The sequence below is a fragment of the Cynocephalus volans genome, chromosome 8 (genome assembly GCF_027409185.1).
Source record: "Cynocephalus volans isolate mCynVol1 chromosome 8, mCynVol1.pri, whole genome shotgun sequence".
NCBI lineage: Eukaryota > Metazoa > Chordata > Mammalia > Dermoptera > Cynocephalidae > Cynocephalus > Cynocephalus volans.
In genome coordinates this window covers 42,999,115-43,019,995 of record NC_084467.1, presented here as the reverse complement: position 1 = coordinate 43,019,995, position 20,881 = coordinate 42,999,115, and the positions used below count along the sequence as shown (strand labels likewise).

Sequence of the window (20,881 nt, the reverse complement as noted above, 5' to 3'; positions counted from 1 at the left end):
ACCCGTATGTCATTAAGTAGAATGCTGTTTAATTTCCATGTGTTTGTATAGTTTCCAGAGTTTTGTTTGTTATTAATTTCTAGTTTTAATCCATTGTGGTCTGAGAAAGTACATGGGATAATTCCAATTTTTTTGAATTTATTGAGACTTGATTTGTGACCTAATATGTGATCTATCCTGGAGAATGATCCATGTGCTGATGAGAAAAATGAATATTCTGAGGTTGTTGGATGGAATGTTCTGTAGATATCTGCCAATTCCAATTGGTCTAGAGTATTGTTTAGATCTTATGTTTCTCTGCTGATTCTTTGCCTAGATGATCTGTCTAATATTGACAGTGGGGTGTTCAGGTCCCCTGCTATTATGGTATTAGTGTCTATTTCCTTCTTTAGATCTAACAGAGTTTGTTTTATAAATCTGGCTGCTCCAACATTGGGTGCGTAGATAGTTATGATTGTTATGTCTTCTTGATGGATCAGTCCTTTTATCATTAAGTAGTGTCCCTCATTGTCTCTTTTTATGGTTTTTAGTTTAAAGTCTATTTTGTCAGCTATAAGAATAGCTACTCCATCTCGTTTTTCTTTTCTGTTTGCATGGTAAATCTTTTTCCGTGCTTTCACTCTGAGTCTATGTGAATCTTTATGGGTGAGGTGGGTCTCTTGTAGGCAGCATATAGTTGGGTCCTCCTTTTTGATCCAGTCAGCCAGTCTTTGTCTTTTGATTGGGGAATTTAAGCCTTTTTCATTAAGAGTTGTTATTGAAAGGTGTTGATTTATTCCTAGCATTTTATTGGTTGTTTGGTTGTCTTAGGTGTCTTTTGTTCCTTGATTTCTGATTTACTGTTTGGTTTCTGTGTTTGTTGGTTCCTTAGGTTGTAGATAGCGTTTTTGTTTGCTTGCTTTCTCTTCATGAATGCCATTTTTATTATACTAGTGGGTTTTGATTTTTCTTGGGTTTTTATGGCAGTGGTAGTTATTTTTCAGGAACCAAACCCAGTACTCCCTTGAGGATTTCTTTTAAGGGTGGTTGTGTGGTAGTGAACTCCCGCAGTTTTTGTTTGTCTGAGAAATATAGTATTTGCCCTTCATTTCGGAAGGATAGCCTTGCAGGGTAGAGTATTCTTGGCTGGCAATCTTTGTCTTTTAGTATTTTGAATATATCATCCCATTCTTTCCAGCTTTTAGGGTTTGTGATGAAAAGTCTGATGTTAGCCTGATTGGGGCTCCCTTATAGGTGATTTGACACTTCTCTCTTGCAGCTTTTAAGATTCTCTCTTTGTCTCTGAGTTTTGCCAATTTGACTATAACATGTCTTGGAGAAGGCCTTTTTGGGTTGAATACATTTGGAGATCATTGAGCTTCCTGGATCTGAAGAACTGTGATTTTTCCTATACCTGGGAAGTTTTCTGCCACTATTTTGTTGAATATGTTTTCAATGGAATCTCCATTTTCCTCCCCTTCTGGAATACTCATGACTCGGATATTTGAGCGCTTAAGGTTGTCTGATATCTCTCTCAGATTTTCTTCAATGTCTTTGATTCTTTTTTCTTTCTTTTTGTCTGCTTGTGTTATTTCAAACAGCCCATCTTCAAGTTCAGAGGTTCTCTCTTCAACTTCCACAAGCCTGCTGGTTAAACTCTCCGTTGTGTTTTTTATTTCGCTGAATAACTTCTTCAGTTCAGCAAGTTCTGCTAGTTTCTTTCAGGACATTGATTTCCTTGTACATTTCCTCTTTCAGATCCTGTATACTTTTCCTCATTTCATTATGATGTCTAGCTGAGTTTTCTTGTATCTCATTCAGTTTCCTTAGAATTATCACTCGAAATTCCTTGTCAGTCATTTCAAGGGCTTCTTGTTCTATAGGATCTAGAGTTTGAGATTTATTAACTTTTGGTGGTGTACTTTCTTGATTTTTTGTATTTCTGGTATCTTTTTTTTGGTGTTTATTCATTGTGGCAGGGGGTTTCACAGTCCACTGGTTTGAGACTATTGACTAAGATGTTTATGTGGTTGCCAATTTGGAATGGCTACCTCCATGACTGCTCAGTTGGCCTCTAGTGCCTTGTGTGTATGGTTGCCTCGGGTCTTGTGCCTCTCTGGGGAGCCGCCTTTCTGGTCAGCTTGGACTCTGCTGGGCTGCTGGATCACGTACCACAGGGTGTGTGATATCTGTTGAGCTTTGACTTCCCATGCAGGACTTCTCCCTGTTCCGTTTGCCCTGGCCCAGGCTGTTGGATCGTGCAGTGGCGACCCCACAGGGTGTGTGATTTGTGTCGAGTCTCCGCCTCCCTGGCCACACGTCTCCCCACTCTGTGCGTACTGGGCTGGGCTGGGACGTGTCTTCTGCAACCCTCGTCTATCAGCTGGGCCTTCAAGACCCTGCTCAGCACCACCTCGCCCAGGAAGTCTACCAGGTTTCTGCTAGGCACAGACGACCGGTTGCTCTGGGTGCCTTTGTAGCACTGTAGATCTTTCTTGGGACTTGTTCACCTTTGTATCCCCCTGGCATGGACCGAGTCTAGTGCCCGCCTGCAATCAGCTCTCTGGCAGGTTCAAGCGGACTTGGGAACTCTCCTACCACATTATTCCCAACCAGAAATTGGTAACGCGTTTTTCCGAACTGGTGGCCGCAGAGATGGTATCTGCCTCCCAGTAACAGGAAGTTTACCGGGGGCCGGAGTCCAGGGTGTGGTGGAGTGACAGTCGGCCCCTCCCGTACTTCCTTGCCCTCCCAACACTGGCCAGGGACGCCCCACGTCACCAGCCCCGCCAGAGAACCGCGGAGGGAGTGGGAGGGGAGGCCAGCCTGCAGGCCCCGGGAAGCCCGGTGCCGGGGCAAGCAAGTGGGAAGGGTCAGTGAAGAGCCGAGCTGGGCGGAGCTGCCACCACCTGGGAAAATGGAGGCAGCCCCGGGGCGGTGAGTTGCCTGGTGATGCAGGCGGAAGCCGGGTGGGCATCAGCCCCCCGAGCTGGGCCGGGTCAGGGGTCTGTCACAGGGCTGTGCCAGGTTGGGCGCTCACTCTCTGCCTCTGGTTTGTCACCTTTCCCGTTCTCGGCTGCCGCCGCCTCGGGCTGTTTGCTCGGTCCCGCTGCGCGGCTTGGGCGTTTCCCAGGAATCTTCTTTTATGCCGGCCTGAAACCTCGAATCCTGAATAGGGCAGCTGGCCGCCTTCAGCGCAGCCCCGGCCTCCGGGATCCAGTCTGCATCCACAGCAGCCCTGGCGCCATGTTCCCCGTTTAGAGGCTCGCTTTTGCAGCTACGAAACAGTTCTTTTCCTGCTCCACATTTCAAAGCTGTTGCCTGTAAATGAGGCAGCCTCTCCTGCCGGGGGCAAAATGGCGGTCAGCCCCCACGACCAGCCAGCAGCAGCGGTCCTCCCTTAAGAGATGGCAAGAGGAAGGTCCACAAGTTTCCCGGCTGCGTGAGGTCCAGTGGCCGCCTTTTCCACCTCAGCTACTCCGTGCCATCCGCCACAGCCACTGCCATCTTGAAACTCTCTAAGTCCTTCATCTGATTGGATGAGGTCTACCCACATTATGGAGAGTAATCTACTTTACTCAAAGTCTACTGATTTAAAGGTTAATCTCCTAAAATATACTTTCACAGCAACATCTAGGATGGTGTTTATCCAGATATCTGAGTACTGTGGATTAGCCAGGTCAGCACATAAAATTAACTACCACAGGAGGTGACAGGGCTTAAGCCTTACCAAGAATCACTCTCTCCCTGCTTTTTACCTTAGCTTCTTTGTATGAAAATGTTATTCTTTAAGCAGGGACAACTGCCAGCAACACATCGACTCACATTTACCCATCTTTATCATTTCACAGGAATGATTTTTCCTAAGAATGATATGAGATAATCCATGTAAAGTGCTTATCACATAATGCCAATTGTGTAGTAAATGCTTAATAAATGCTAGCTTTTGTAATTTATTATCATTATTATTATTAGTAGTAGTAGTAGTAGTAGATATGGTACTAGTAATAGTACATTTTTATTAGATCCAAATAAAGGCATCCTAGGTAAAGATTCTGATTGTCTTGGCTTTGGTCATTGGCCCATTCTTGCATTAATCACTGTGATTGTGAGGTGAGATACTGTGACTGGTTAAAGCTTTGGTCAAGAGCCAATCCTAGCCAATCATTGCTCGGAGAGATAGAGACTATAAAAAGTGGCATCTTCTGTCTGAACTATATGGGTAGAAAGATGTCAGTTAAGGGAGAGAGAGGAGCAGTCTCCTAAAAGAGGGACTGCTGGACCTTAGAAGGGATGGTCAACCAGAGCAAATACCTGTTACTACAGTGATTTAAGATGATTTGTGATGGAGCCAGTATATTAATTCTGGAATATTTTTCTCTAAATCCTGTGCTTTGGAAACCATATAATGAATTTCCAAAAGAAGAGAGTAGATTATTTTGAATGATATTTAGATAAGATTTTGGGGCAGAGATTTTAGTAATTACATTATGTATTCTACAACTATATTAGATCAATGTTTTCTAACCTTTTTAGTAACCCATACGTCCTATTAACAAATTTAAAAATTACTCCATCAAGGTTCTTTAAAATTCTAAGTAACATTAATACTTAGGCTCAAAGCCTTCTTTTTTCCCTAATTACACGATATCTTGTACTTTTCACCTTGCAGACCCTAACATGGTAGAAATAATAGTATCTGCATATGAAAAATAAGACTAGGACTCTGAATGGTTAAGAGTCAGAAAACTATTTCACAGCAGAGCCAGATTAGAATCCAGGTCTCCAGTTTTTCCATTTTCTTGCTTTCCGTAATACCCGGATGTCTTACTGAAGACTACATAATGAGAAAACATGCTGTTCTCTGCTTCAGAGAGAGATTAGCACTTAAGCTACTTAATAACAAGAGCATTTTTAGGGTTAAATATGTCCCAAAGGATTTTTATAAATAAATCTTGAGGTTGAAAAATACAGCTTTGTAAGTTTTCACAGCTTTCTAGTTTCCATTGGTTTCTAGTTTTTATTGTTTTCTAGTTAGAAAACAATGGATGCTTATGTTTAGGAAAAAAGGGCATAAAACTATATATCTGGGAAGGACTTTGAAAATGATTTAATCCTGTCTCTGTGATAACATTGGAATTGTATCAAAGTTAAAACAGATGGCTCACTCTCTTCTCCCCATAAACAGAGCCTGGTAAAATGGAAGTCAATTGCATGCACTCAAGGTTGCTCAGCCTGACTCTTCTTGTGAATAGCTTTTGACTACATCATAGTAGGTTTATACAGTTATCAATCTTAAGCTTCTGAAAGCCTAGCTTGGGCCTTGCTTTCCTTGGTTGTTGAGGTACTAGGTTCCACGGAATCAGAGCTATCAGCCTTTGGAACACCAGGGAGCTCTATCCCTGGCCTCTCTTTATAGTTTTGATATTTGTGGATTCCTCAGGAGTTGCAAACATCTTGGGAGAGAATAGGGCCAGAAAGATAGACTAAAATAGAGGAAATAGAGGGTTTATTTATTTTATTAAAATAGAGGGTTATTTTATTTTCCCTTTTCTGGAAATTACTAAGGTAAAGGCAATAGCTTTTCCTGTCATGACATCCAAGATGAGTAGCGGTTTGGGCAAAATGCCCACACACCTGTTTTTGAGATATATCTTACCTACATATATTGGTGGGCTTCTTGGGAGGCTGAATATAAACGTTACTTTTTATTGTGGTGTAGATCCTTGAAAAAAGAATTATGTTTTTTAAGTTATAAATGTTAAACAGAATGCTTTGTATTGGTTATGTATTCATCACCTTCAGAAAAATATACATGTTGTTCAAAAGAGGGGAGAGTGTAAGAAATATGGCAGTCATCCTTTAGAGCACCTAAATAAATGTATGTTTAGGTATTTTTACTTGCTTGAAATGAGAGGATAGTTACAAAAGTTAAGAACCATTAGAAGACAACAGAATAACAATTCGGCATCTCTGAAATTGTAATATAGGTCGATGAGAAAATTATTTGAATTTTCAGTCTGATTTATTTATGGGACAGATTTTCAGTTGTAATGTTTTTTATAGAAAGTGATATAACTGAACATTTAATTTTCTTAAGTTTTCTGTTTAGCAATGTATGTTATAATATTTGGTTTGATAATAAAAGGAATTATCATGAGACCAGAATTTTACCAGATAAACATGAATCAAGGTAATTTAATTGTTCTCCATACTAAGAAGAATTAGTGCCTAAAGATGCCTGTATTTTATTTATTTATTTTTTATTTTCTAATTTATCAATATACAATGTAGTTGATTTTCGTGTCCCTTTACCAATTCCTCCTTTTCCCCCTTCTCTCTCCCCATATTTTATTTAGTTGGAATTGTCTTCAGGATATGTTTGGAGACATTGGCACTGTTCCCTATTCCCCATACACTCCAAATTATGAAGACAAATTTGTACATTTCAAGCTTTCTCCATTTTACCCAGACATAGACTGTGTTTGCTGATTAGAGCTGAGAGTCCTTTGTGATCTGTTTTCCTTTTTCTCCAAGTGAACTTCCTTGCTTTGCTCTCCCATTTGTCTGTCTTGGCTACTGTGTCAGTTTACTGCCTTCTTGCAGTCCTGTTTTCCTGGCTGCACATTTGATTTTCTGAGCAGAAACTGTCAGTAACAGCAGTTAACAGCACAGCAGAAAGAATTGAATACGAGTGTGCACGTCTGTGTGCGTGGTGCTGATGTATGATATGTGTAATGTTTTCTATTTTTGTTATTTTCTACTGTTAGAAAGGAAGTACTAAATTGATATTGACTTTGTGTAGAATGCCTCTGAGGATTTGGGGTGGGGGGAGGGAGCTAGATTTTCATGTGACATCTCTGACATGCTGCAGCAGGACTGAAAACACTGATCTGCTCAAGTAAGGAGGAAGGAAATTTTTTCCAAAATTGAGCTTACAGAATTTTTGGGGTAGTTTCAGAAATTTTTCCCTGTGTTTTTCTATTTTATTTAATTTGATAAGGGTTGGTGGTGGGGGATAGCCTTTGCATAAGTAGATTAAGGTAGGAAGGAATGTGCTACAACAACAATTTGCATGATAAGGGACTGTTTAAAATCTCCACTACAACGGGACCCACATTGCGACCTACCTGACAAACAGTGAGCTCCTCAGCCATCTCAAGTGCTTAAAGTAATAGTATACATATACTTTTTTCTTCCATATAAATCTTAAGAACATTGTGCATATATATCCAACCAAAACAGTTGGTTTTTGTCTACATTTAAAATCTTACCTCAAAAAGGTGAGAAATATAAATGAAGAATACAGTTGTCCCTGAAGTAACTCCTCTGGTATAATTTTCTAACTTTCCTTTATTCTAGAGCTGAATGGGGCCTGAGCTTACGCTTTGGATTATGTCTGGGACAGAAAGTAAAATATAGTCATGAAGCTCTAAGGAGAACTTCTGCAATTCTAATCTGGAAGACTTCTTAAATGTTATTCTTCCTTCTCCATATTGCCTTCTTTTACATTTCCCCACCCCAAAAATGTGTTGCTGTAGAATTCTATGGGCTTTTTCTCTCTTTTTATAGAAAAGAAAAGAAAGTGAAGAGAGCTGTGTGTGTGTATAATTTCAGTACAAATGGGCAGTTAAATTTATTTTAAAAGAAATAGCTTTATTTTGTAATTCTGAATCTAAGGTTGCTTGGGATTCATTCATAGGAACCCAGCTCTGATCAAAACATAAGAATTTAGATAATGTTTCAAAGTAAAAGTGGAGCCCAGTGTGTTTGATTTGAAGAGTAAAAGAGATCAATGCCACTGTGATTCTATTTTTACTTAGTATATATTGTTTTATATATTTGATCACTTGTGTTTGATAGGTGGTCCTTAAAAATAGCTTTTTTGAGCAGATGTGATATTTGATGTAACAAATTGCCTGTGTATTAATTTCCATTTTCTCTATGTTTTATTCTAAAATTGTTGCTTACCTATGATTTAAGGGGAAATTAACACTTCAGTAAATGTCTTTTTCCTTAATATTGTTGATTCTATTAGCTATTTTCATTTAATTTAACAGTGGTATGTAAGGGTTAAGCTTACAGAGCTGATGCAACCCCTCCTTTTCTTCACCAGCAATTTTCATTGGACGTTATTTCCATAGCAACAGTGAGATCAGTGAAACCCGAGTGTTTCATTGATTATTTTTCTCCTCTTCCTTTTTTAATCTATTCTCTTTTCACCACATTTTAGTGAGAAAGCAAATTTTTTTTTTTACAAACATTGATTTCTATTCCATAAATAATTAAAAGAGGGTAGAAAAATCTGCCCTTTATTTGAAAGTTGAATGTTTCACTATGTATTTAAAAAGCGATTCAGGAATAGGAGGATGGATAACCATACCAGCTGTAGCTGATGTTCTCAAATATTCTTGCATTGTTTGCTGGTCTTCTAGGGAAAAGAATAATGTGGAACAGGACCTTAAGGAGAAAGAAGATACTATTAAACAGAGGACAAGTGAGGTTCAGGTAAGTGAACTATAAAATTCAGTATTCCATTTCTGATTTAGGACTATTCTTTTTAAATGAATAGGATCACATACTATTGGATGGATGTGGTATTAGATCAAGAGAAAACTTAACATTTATATGATATAAATGTTTATCTTTTGCAAAATGACTGTTCTTGCTTTGAATTCTGGCCTGCAAAGATTATACTGCAGTGAGAAAGCAGCATTTTTCGGCGTAGATTTTTAGTTTTGAAAGTATTTTAAAAATGATTTTTACCTTCATATTATATCATTAATTGTATATTTTAATGACTTACAATGTGAATATTATTACACCAGTAAAATTAAATGAGTGAGATCATCATCTCATCATCATGAAAAACCAGATTGCTTTTTCATGCATGTGAAATTTTGTTAGCTAGGGACCTAGTATGTTAAAAGACTGTTTCTTATAATACTAGTAGAATAGGAGATGATATAGAGCAATTTAAAATAGCTTTTATGAGTAGCTTAATAGCCAGGCTATCTTAAACTTTGGCATAAATAGATTTAATCCATTTTCACTAAGTGCAGTGTTAAATAGTTGCACTTTACAAATAGAAAAGATAATAAAACCTCAATTTTTGTTTGGGAAATGATACAAAAAGGGGTGTTTTGAACATCAAAAACATAGAAAATTGGGAAATATCTTATTTATTGCAGTAAGCAATGCATGTGGCCATATTATAGGGGTACCATTTGCTGAATGCTGCACTAGCACATATAAGAGATTGGATATAGAGGCACTGGTAGCAGTTGCCAGTAAGAGCTCATGGATGGGCATTTCTTAATGTGTTACCTGTATGTTGGATTTCCCTGCTTGTCCTAATAGTAGGAGAAAGCTCTGAATTGTTAGATCCATTGTTTTGTTTTGATGCAAGGCATTCATTAGAGATTGTCAGATAGACTATGCTAGGGTAGGGAGAATGATTTACTGAAGGTTTGAGGAAGAAGCCAGAGAGACTTCTTATTTTAAATTGATGATCTGATTGGGTAACTGCATTTATTATATTTATTGGAATTTTCCTAAACCAATGCAGAAGTCAAGAGATCATTACTAATATATTTATCCTTCTGGCAGTGAAATGGGGGTGGGGTGGGGTGCATAAGTTACCTGAATTTCATAATTTTTGTGCAGTTTCTGAGCTCCTTAAGAAATGCAGAAGTGTCATAGACTTTTAGCAGTTATGGCTGAAAATAGTTTAAGAATGGAAGATCAAATAGTTTACAAAAGTTTTTTCAATCTGAAGAAATATAGTTACTGATATAATCTTAGACAACTTCTAAATTTAGCCAGTTGCTGATTTGAAGTACATAGGTTCTTGTGATAGACAGTATTTTGTTTTTTGAGTACATCTACCTGTCAGTTTTTCCCAACTGCATCTTTTAAGAATGTGAATTTAAATAGCCAGTTTAGAAGAACACTAAAATTTACACTGTTCCTTTCAGGCCCAGTGGAGTACTCTTGAATATTTGGTTTCTTACGATTATAGGAGTTTTGTTGTCAGTCAAAATTTCTCCATGATTTACTTGTCCATCTTACTTAGTAGTGATAGTAAGGTATCTGTTTAACCTTAAGCTTTGTGAAATCCGAAATGTGTGATTGGCACAGGAAGTCCAAATTGTTGAGTTTTTCTGCATAGGGTACAGAAATAGGTAAGGCATTTTGGAACATAGTATAGACCCAGTTGAGCATAATTCATTAAAAAAGGACATGGATTAATTAAAGCTTTGGGTTGGTAGATTAATTACTCTTTTCGCCCCAATATAGTCATCTCTGTATTATCTGTGGCAATGAGGCACTAGATTAAGAATGACTTGAATAATTGACATCTACAAGTAATTAAAACTCTTCATTTTAGTGAGCATTTTCATTTTCTGAAGCACAAGACAACTTACCAGAAGTGGTAATAAGTAGATTTTGTTACCTGTTGAGTTAACTCTGATTTACCCATTGGTAATGAGGCACAGACTAGGAATAACATGGATAATTAAAATCCGTAACTCCAGCTCTTAGTACTTATTTTTTTATTTCTCTGGCAAAAGGTAATTTACTAGAGGTATTAATAAATAGAATCAAAGAAAGTAAACTTTACTGCTTCTTTTGACCCCACTTTCTAATGGAGGTGCTAATGAGAAAGCCAAAATGAAGACATCAAAAAAGAGACATTAGGAAATTTTTTTTTTTTTTTTTTTTTTTTTGGTCTTTTTCGTGACGGGCACTCAGCCAGTGAGTGCACCGGCCATTCCTATATAGGATCCGAACCCGCGGCGGGAGCGTCGCCGCGCTGCTAGCGCAGCACGCTACCGAGTGCGCCACGGCTCGGCCCGGAAATTTTGACTTATCAGTGAGTATCCATGTAATCCAAACTTGGCTTTTCTGAGTGTTATTGCTTTTCTTCATATTAATAAAATAACAAATAGTGATTACATGAGCTCCAATCTCAAGTACAGAAACCAAACTTTCAAAGACGAAAGACGTTTAATTTTTTTTTTTTTTGTATTCATGAAGTCTTATAATTCAGTTAAAGTAGAAAATCTGCTACATAATTAAGTTCTAAATATACATTTCCTGCTCAGCTCAAATCCCACCACTTCTCTCAGACTTTCCCTTCTCTGTCTCTTTAGTCTTCACCAGTCTTTCCTGTGTTGGAACTCCTAGAGGAGTGTGTATCCACTTATATGGCCTGTACTACATGTATATTGCCTTATAGTATGAGTTTGGTGTGTATGGGTATAAATTCTAATATCTTCCAGCTTATGTTATAAGTTCCTTGAGCTTAAAACTTGTGCCTTGGATCATATCTTCTACTATATTTGGTAATATGTTATTAGAAGGAAGTAAATTTAAGGAAGCTGTTCACAATAGGAATGAATAAACTTTGATATTGTGCATGAAATTCAAAATAGGACAAGATATACCTGAAAACCACAGGCAGAAAAGATTGGGAGCACAGTAGGTATCATAAAGAGTCAGACTTTTCCATATTATTCATAGTGCCCATACAAAAGTAACTCCTAATTGTTTATAATTCATCAGTAAAAATTCAGTAATTCAGAGTAATTGTTCACATTTTAAAAATTTTAATTCACTTAATTGTTTTTTTCTTAGATGAAGTGGGATGACTTATTTTAATTGGAAATAAAATTAGATACATGAGCTCAACATTGTTTTCCTAGCCATAATGCTCTTTAGAACATAGCATACTGGGAAGCATATGATTGGGAAATAAGAACAGGGTGTTGTGGGGTTTTCTAACACCCACCCTAGTTTAATAGGCTTCATTTCTATTCTTTGGCTTAAACATCTTGCTCTACAAGTTGAAACATTTTTATGTTAAAAATAATTCTATAGCTTCCATTTTGAGTATTAGGCCAACAAAATGCAACGTACCTAATTATTTGTAGTTTTGGGTTAGTATGTAGAGTTTTTTTAATCAATTAAATAATTAGCACTTTCTATGAGATTACCAAAGTACTTAAAATTCCCTTTTTTCTGTCCAGTAATTCTGGTAACTAGTGTTAAGTACATATCTGTATATGTGCTTTGGGTTTGATTTTTTATATAAGTGTTTTATTCATAAATTACTGGTCTTTTTGTTTATTTTTTACTCTGTATTTTGTATGAAACAGATGTAAACATATTCATGTTGCTGGTATTTCATAGGCTCAATTCTTAAGTTACTTCTTCAGTTGTGCATCTGACTTGGGTTACTAAAATGAATTATTTTACTCTTTAATATGTTGAAGAGTTTTATTTATTTATTTAAAGTTTATTTTCACTACCGCATAGCACTTCATGAAGTGTGGAGAGATTGGGGGTGAGCTTGTCATATTCAGTAACTTGAGTGATTTCTAGAAAACAGGATATTTTAAATGAAATGTCTTTTTAAATAAAGCCAAGATTTCTAGCTCAAGTATATCTCTTCCTTCCTGGATGAGGAGTCTTGGATGAGTCTTGCTTTGGTGTTTTTCTAAAACAAACCTTGGCACTGTATTATACTAACCTTGTTCACTTCATCCTTGCAATTCTCTAATTACTGCTATCATCCTCACTTTTGTTGTCAGTGGCACTAGTAGGCAGGTAGAGCATGATCAGGGAAAATAAAACAGAACTAGGAAAGGCATCTGCAAATGTCTTCAGTCACTCACTTGAGGGAATGGCATTTGATAGTGCTGGGTTGTGCACTGACCCAGGAGAGGATTTTCCTGAAGGGCCACCTTAAGGTAAAGAGAAAATTATTCAAGTTTAGTGGAAGGCGCTGTTTGCTAGAACCTGTCACTGCACTGCCCTAGTTTGGGGCGTGGTTGGAGAGGAGGGGGTGGGAGGAGAGAGATGTGCATCTGCTGCCTTCATTTAGTCTCAGAATAAGCAAATCTGTACTAAAATAAAATAGCCAAGTATGTCTGGGTACTGATATTGATATGGAAATTGCATTGCAATGGTGGTAGCCTTACAAGTAATTCAGTGAATTTGATTCTTATTCTTGTTAGCATGTATATTTGCATCTGTTCATTTTGATTTTGTTCAGTTTAATAATTTTAACTCTGCTTACTGAAAAGGGAGACTCTTTTGTGTGTGGGTGAGTGTAATATGGACATGTACCCAGCTTGAAGTATCTCACTCATGTGAGGTATTTTCTCAGTAACCTCTCCCTCAACGTCTGTACTTTGTGTTACCATGTGGATTTTTACTGCAGCTAAGAAATGAGAAAAGGCAGTAAGGCTGGGAAATTTGAGTGAATGTGTTTGTTTGCTCCTTGGAAGAGAAAGGGCAGGAATGAGTAAATATTATATTGGTTTGTTTATTCCCTTTTCTGTTAAGTAAGCCTGTCTGCTGAGGTTATGTTTAAGTGGCTCACCAAAAATACTATTTTTGAAAAATGATTCAGTTTATTAAAGGAAACCAGTATTGATCCTATTGTTGGTAGTTCTTACATAAAAATTCAGTCACATTGGAATATTTTACATTGGTATGAATCTACAGAGAGGTGATACTTAAAAAATGGCGAACTTGACATTTTCTAATTATAAAAGTAATATGGGTTCATAGTAAATTTATGAAATACAGAAAAGTGTGTGTGTATATACATATGTACATTACATATTATACATACATATATAAGGACAACCTTTTAGAGAGAGCCATTATTAACATTTTGCTATATTTTCTATGAATATACATAAATGACTTTATATTTATTTGTGATCATACCATATATGCCTTTGTATTCAGTTTTAAAAATTAGCACCATGTTCTAGACATTTTCTTATGTTATGTGACACTTACAAGGTAAATTGTATTTTTCTTCTTTATTTATAATAAAAGACATCAAAATCACCTCTGAATATAAAGACTGGACATTATCAGAGATATGTGAATTCTTTGATTTTTCTTTAGGATGTGAAGGAGTGTGAGAAATTTGCTGACGGGGAGTGATAACATATATTTTTTCAATTCCTACCCCTAAACATTTCTTTTTTTTTATTAAAGGGAAAGAGAATAAACTTTTTCCCGTGGGATTTTAAAAAATGCTTGGTGGGCCAGCATATTGTTATATATAAACTATATAATAATTTTATGAACAAAGTAAGGAACTTATAATGGATTATATTCCCAAACTAATAAAATTACTTTAGATCTACAGGTGGCATTATTTTAAAATATTTTATAACTGAACTACAAGAATTTTTCAAACCACTGTAGTTTTTCAAGCTATTATGTTATGGTGAAGCTGTTATTTGGCCTTCCTAAAGGTAAGAACAGCACATAATGTAAAAAAAAAAACCCCACAAATATATAAGCTTAAAAACACAAGAAAGATGTATTCTACAGTGAAATGCTAAAGCAATAAAGATTATTTCCATACAATGGAAATTTTAAACGTCAGATCAATATTGGTCTATAGGCTATAAAAATATTGAGCCAGTATAGAAATGTAGCTATTATTTAAATTTTTTTAAAAAGTATTTATCATAGGTCAGTTTGAGGCTAGTATCAATATTTAGCTATAGTTTAAATATAGAGTGAAGATTTTCACGTTACATTAAAAGAATATAAAGGTTTTTTTTGTGTGTCAATATCAAGCACATTTCTCATTAATTTCTCCTAGATACTAAAATCCTGTCATAGTTATAATCATTGCTTAATTAATCCTTTGGAATGTGCTAGGCATTATACTAGATTTTGGAAAATCAAAGAAGGATGAATCATGGACTCTGTCCTTCAGCAGTTTATAATTTAGAGGTAACTATAATGCTGTGTAGTGTGACAATAGAGGTTAGGAACAAACTGCTATAAGAGCACAGGTAAAGGAAGCCCAAGGCGAGTCAGAGGAGATAAATTTTTTTTTTTTCAATCTTGAATTTGGCTTTTATTTTAAAATACATTTAGCATAGAACTGTCATAGGACAGAAAATAATAAAACGCAAAGAAATGGAATATTTTCAAATACCTTTTAAGCTAGACATCAAAATTGATAGGATAGCATAGACCTAAATTATGGGAAACTGTCCTTAAAATTCAATTCATTAAACACACATTTTGCAAGAAATGCTCTTTTCACATTTTCCAATGTACCAATATGTTCCTAAGTGCCCTGATTTCCTTTTAACTAATTGGTATAGGGCCCGAATTAAGTTGCTTTACTTAAACTGTCAGATTCAGTTTTGGTAAAAATTACCATACCCCTAAATTCTCAATCAGAATTATAAAAATATGAGCTGAAATAGTTATGCTGCCGAAAATAGAAACATCTTAAGTGATACTTCTGGATAATCATATAGATACTGAACTAATCCGTAATTCCACACTTGATGTTCATTTATATGAAAAGTTAATTATCCTTTTTATGAAAAACTTCGTGTTAACCTCATTACAACCACACTTTAAAATATAATGTCAGAGAAAGAAATAGTTTAATACTATACTCAAATTTTCCACTTTGAAAATAATAAGTTGAAAAAATAATAGGATCTAAAATACTGATACTTATTTTTAGATTTTATCATTAACATTAAGTAGCTAATAAATGGGTATTAAAAGCTAACAGTGCTAAATCCAATCCTTTCCAAATAATTTAGAAAAATAATTTCTTTGTATATGAAGCATGTGCATTGTCCCATCCATAAATTTCAAGTATATTTTCATTCATTGGAAATATTGACTTGCAGTATAAACAGTCAACACAATGTACAAAAAATATAGCTTGTTCTTATAACTTACAGTTCACAGAAAAATACCTACAAAAATGGAAATATTTATCCATTTAGCTTTCCAATAAATTAGTGAGAAAGTTTAGCCCATTCCACATTTCTTTCTAAATGAATTTAGCAAGAATTAAGGGTGGTTTATTTCTATACCTATTAGCTAGACGTGTATTTTTAAAATATTTCCCTGATTATGTGTAATTTAAGATAAAATTAGCATATCATTTTTGTATCTTGCTTTTCTTAATTCAGCAACAGAAAGGCACAATTAGAAAGCAATAAAATTTAGTGCCTGAATTATTAAACTGATGTCCAGAATGGTTGCAAATAAAGTACATTCAACACAGTGTAGAGAAATTAAAAAGAAATCCAAAAACAAATGTTTTTGAAAATTTGGTCCATTAAAAATGCCTCCTGTGTTCAAAATCATGAGTAACATGAAAGGTGATGGCACTGTAAAAAGAGGCAGTAGATCAGTATGTGGTAGCATATGAATTCTGGTCTAGTAATTATGCAATTCAATTAGGAAATGACTCCGATGGTAGGTAAATGCTGAATATATTTGTTAATAACAGCATACCTGTATTAACTCCAAATATACAGGCACAACTATTTGCATATTATTGTTGATTTTATAATATACCCTCACAGTTTAAAAAAAGCAGATATTTTATATATAACATATATTAGATATATAATTTTATATTATGTACCTTAATATATATTATATATCACTTGAATCCATAACAGCACAAAACTAGGGGATAAAATTTGGCTGGACTTTGAAGAATGAGTATTGGGTTTCCAGATAGTGATTGTGTGGAAGGACATTTAAGACAGAGGAAATGGTACCGGGGACATAGAAATATATTATTTATTGGGGAAAGAAGAAGGTCTTCTGAGAGGGTCTTCTGTTGGTTCACAGGTGATTATGAGGAAAAGAAAGTAGAAGAGGAAGGATAATTTAGGGCCCAGATTTGAAGGTTCTTACGTGTCTTGCAGCAAGTTTTACTTTAACCTACAGATAAGAGGGAGCTATCACACACATTTTAAAAATAACAGTGATTAAAGAAATCTCCTCTATAAAGAGTTGTTTTTTAAGAAAGTTGTGAGATTTGCAATAGAAAGAAACAAAGGCAGAAAAACCAGCTATAAATCAAGAGAGAGACATTGAAAGCTAGAATAACTTGGTGAGCAGCTTAAAGAGAGATTTTAAGGTAGAATCTATAGGACATGTACAAACAGAGAAAGTCAAAGATGAACGTGAAGTTATTGGACTGGGTAAGACAGAGATTGAAGTCATTTTATACATTCAGCATGGGTTTATTAAGAGCCAGTGCCATGTGTGTATCTAAAGCTTTATCTCTATATTTGAGTATGGATCAGTTAACAGTGTAGGCAAGGTTAAAAATTTAGGCATGCTAAAAAATTTTTTTAGACATGCTGGTAAATTGAAAAAGTACTATAGGAGCAAACCATTTTGAAACTATGATTACATAGACTCATGGAATCTTAGCACTCTGGAAGAGTCTTTCATAATCATCTATTGTGTTGGCATTTTTAAAGGAATTTTTTAAAGAAAGCAGCATGATAGTATTTTTAGACTAATCAATTGGTTGAGAAAATATGACAAAAAGCAGTTATTAAAAGCATTGTTCAATGTTCTGTTTAATCACAGAATCATCTATGTATATTTGAAAAAGTGGCACACATGTGTGAGACATTTCATTTACAGTGTACAGCATAGAAATTATGAGCTCAGACTCTGGAGTCATAACTTAATTTGAATTCATCTCTTGCTAACCATAACTTTGGACAAGGTTAGTTGCCCATCTGTGCTTCAGTTTTCTACTGTGTAAAACGTGAATAATAATGCCTGCCTCATGGATCTGTCATATAGATTATAAATTAGTTAAAACATATAAAGAACCTAGAACAGTACCTAGCACATTGTAAGCACCATTTGAAGTGTTTGTTGTTATGATGATGGTGCTGCCTCATGTAATCCATACATAATGTAATTCAGAAACCTTCTAAGTTTTTTTTCCCTATTGTTCTTAGATTCTTATTCTAATAAATGCTTATCGGGAACTTTGAATAGCATGTGACTAAAAAGATCTTATTTTTAGAAATTTGTGTTCATAGTTTTACTTCACCCTCTTTGCAATCTCTGCCCACCTTCTGCTGATACATACCTTAGAATTATTAATCCTTTCTGCTTTCTTACCTTTGGTTCCTGGAGAGAAGCCCTAATTCTGTAAGGAATTTTTTGTATGTACTCAATTAACTTCTCTCCCATGTGTCTGTAGTGGTACTAGTAATGTACTGTTCTTGGGAGAATTGGGAAAATAGTCACTCAAATGATTTCCTGTGGTTCAGATGAGGAGCCCCAACTATCAAAAGATACATAAGCCATCTTGGTTGCTGAGTTTCATCGTGGTAATGATGATGGTACTACTTTTATCTATCTCTCAAGGTCTCCCTTGCAATTTTATAAAAATATCTATATCCTTTATTACTAAGCATGAAGTCTGGCCCATAAGTGAATAAATAAATATAGCATTTTCAAATGGCTCACCTTTTTCTGTTTTAAGAAATCTCTTCCAACACTGAGATTTATATTTTCTTCTATACATTTTAAAGTTTTGTCTTTCACATTAAAGTTCATAATATACCAGGGATTAATTTTTCTGCTTGGTATGATTTCAGAATTCACTTTAAATTTTTTTTGCCATATGGGTATGCCCAGCATCATTTACTGAACAGTTCTCTTTTCCCTCAGTCAATTTTAATGTCATGTCTTTGCATCATTTCTTCTATATATGCCTAGATTTGTTTCTAAATTCTCTTTTCTGTTTCTTTGATCTCATTGTTTATCCTTGCATCAGTACCAAACTATCTTAATTATTTTAGCTTCTCAATAATTCATGATATCTAGTAGGTTAAGTCCTCTTACATTCTATGATATTCTTTTTCTCACTACCCTTCCACATATATTTTAGATTCAGCTTGTCACGTTCCTTGAAAAACCCTGTTAGGATTTTTATTGGAATGTAGATTAATTAGGAGAGAGTTAACATCTTAATGATACTCATCATTCACTAAATACTTATGGAGTACTTTCTGTGTACTGGAAACTTGGAATATAGGAGTGAAGACTTAAAATATCTCTGGTCTCATGAATTTCTAGTGGACGGAAATAGACCATAAACAAGATAAATTATGTACTGTATTATTCACAAACACTTTATAGCCAAAAACTGGGAATAATATAAATATCTATCAACTGGTATATTCATACAATGGAATGCTACTCAGCAATAAAAAGGAACAAAAGGAATAAACTACTTATACATACAGCAACACAGATGAATCTCCAAAATGTTATACTAGGTATAAGAAGCCAAATAAAATAGGCTACATAATTCCATTTATGTGAAATTTTTACAGAAGGAAAAACTATATCAACAGAACGCTGTGGTTGGTTTCCTGGGGCTTGAGATGGGTTGACTGCAAAAGAAAATGAGGGAACTTTTTGGATGACGGAAGTGTTCTAAAACAATTATGATGATGGTTGCACAAGTGTATGAATTTACTAAACTTACTGAAGTGTATATTTACAATGGGCAAATTTTATGATATGTAAACTATCAATAAAGCTGCTTGAAATGATTGATTATATGCCAACATGCCAATCTTGAAAACATTATGTTAAGTGAATGAAGCCCATCACAAAAAAACACATGTTATATGATTTTATTTATGTAAAGTGTCCAGAATAGACAAATCTATAGATATAAAAAGTAGACTGGAGGTTGCATAGGTCAGGGGACAGGGAGTCTGGAGGAAAGTGGGAAGTGACTTGTTAATGGGTACAGAGGTTTTTTTTGGGTTAATGGAGATGTTCTAAAATGGCTTGTGGTGATTATACAACTCTCTAAATATGTTAAAAACCATTGAATTATACATTTTAAATGGGTGAATTGTATGATATGTGAGTTATCTCAGTAGAGCTACTATAGAAAATAAAATTATATGCTATATTTGAGGGAGAATTAGAGGTGGGAGGAAATGTGGTCAGGAACACCTCACTGAGAAGTTAACAGCTGAGCAAAGACTTGAAAGAAATGAAGGACTGAGCCATAGGGATACCTGGGATAAGAACTTTCTAGGAAGAGGAGATACTCAGTGAAGGGTGCTGAGAGGGGTACATGTCTGTTTGAGGAGCATCAATGAGGTCAGTATGGCTGAAATAGATTGAGCAAGGGAAAGGGCAGTGGAAAATGAAGTTGGGAGATGGGATCATATAGGGCCATTATAAGGACTTTGGTTTTTACAGTTAGTGAAATGGGGTGTCAGTGCAGGATTTTGAGTAGTGGAGTGACATGATCTGACATAGGTTTTTAACAGTAGCTGCTGTGCTGAAAATACACTGAAAGAGGTAGCATGAGTGGAAGCATGGAAACCAGTTAGAAGGCAGCAATCTAAGAGAGGTAAGAGTGACTTGGACCAGAGTTGAAAGAAAAAATGGTCAGTTTCTGAATATACTTTGAAGGAGGTAGCAACAGTATTTGCTAACAGATTGGAAATGAGATGTGAAAGAAGGAGAAAAATCAAAGAAGATGCCTGGTTTTTTGACCAGAGAAAATGAGAGGGGAAAGATTGAGGTTAAAGCAGATTTAGGGAGAAATAACAGGAGTTCTATTTTCAGCATGTTAGGGAAGCCCATTAGACCAAGGACAGATTTGAGTAAACAAATTGGATATCTACATCTGGAGTCCAGGGAAGAGGTCCTCAAGCAAAGATTTTATTTAAAGCTGAGTACTCTAGTCCACCAACACAGTATGCTTAATAAAACAAGACTTTATTTTCCCTTAGGATAGACTTAAAAATTGTTGACTTAACCTTCTCCTGTTCCCAGAGAATAAATATGTTAATTTCCTTGTATTTCAGGATCTTCAAGATGAAGTTCAAAGGGAGAATACTAATCTGCAAAAACTACAGGCCCAGAAACAGCAAGTACAGGAACTCCTTGATGAACTGGATGAGCAGAAAGCCCAGCTAGAGGAGCAACTCAAGGAAGTCAGGAAGAAATGTGCTGAGGAGGCTCAGCTGGTAAAGTCTGGCTGTTTACTAATGCCTGCATCTGTACCTTAGTTGTTTTC

At 35.7% G+C, this 20,881-nt stretch overlaps 1 protein-coding gene across 4 annotated transcripts in view; it reads left to right on the top strand.

Moving 5' to 3' along the window:
* Positions 1 to 20,881, top strand: part of EPS15 (epidermal growth factor receptor pathway substrate 15) — a 116,948-nt gene that overhangs the window by 66,732 nt on the left and 29,335 nt on the right. For all 4 annotated transcript variants that reach the window (XM_063104954.1, XM_063104956.1, XM_063104953.1 and 1 more), the window contains exons 13-14: positions 8,415 to 8,487; positions 20,670 to 20,831. In XM_063104954.1, coding sequence (XP_062961024.1) covers positions 8,415 to 8,487; positions 20,670 to 20,831 — 235 coding nt within the window. The remainder of the gene's footprint in view (positions 1 to 8,414; positions 8,488 to 20,669; positions 20,832 to 20,881) is intronic.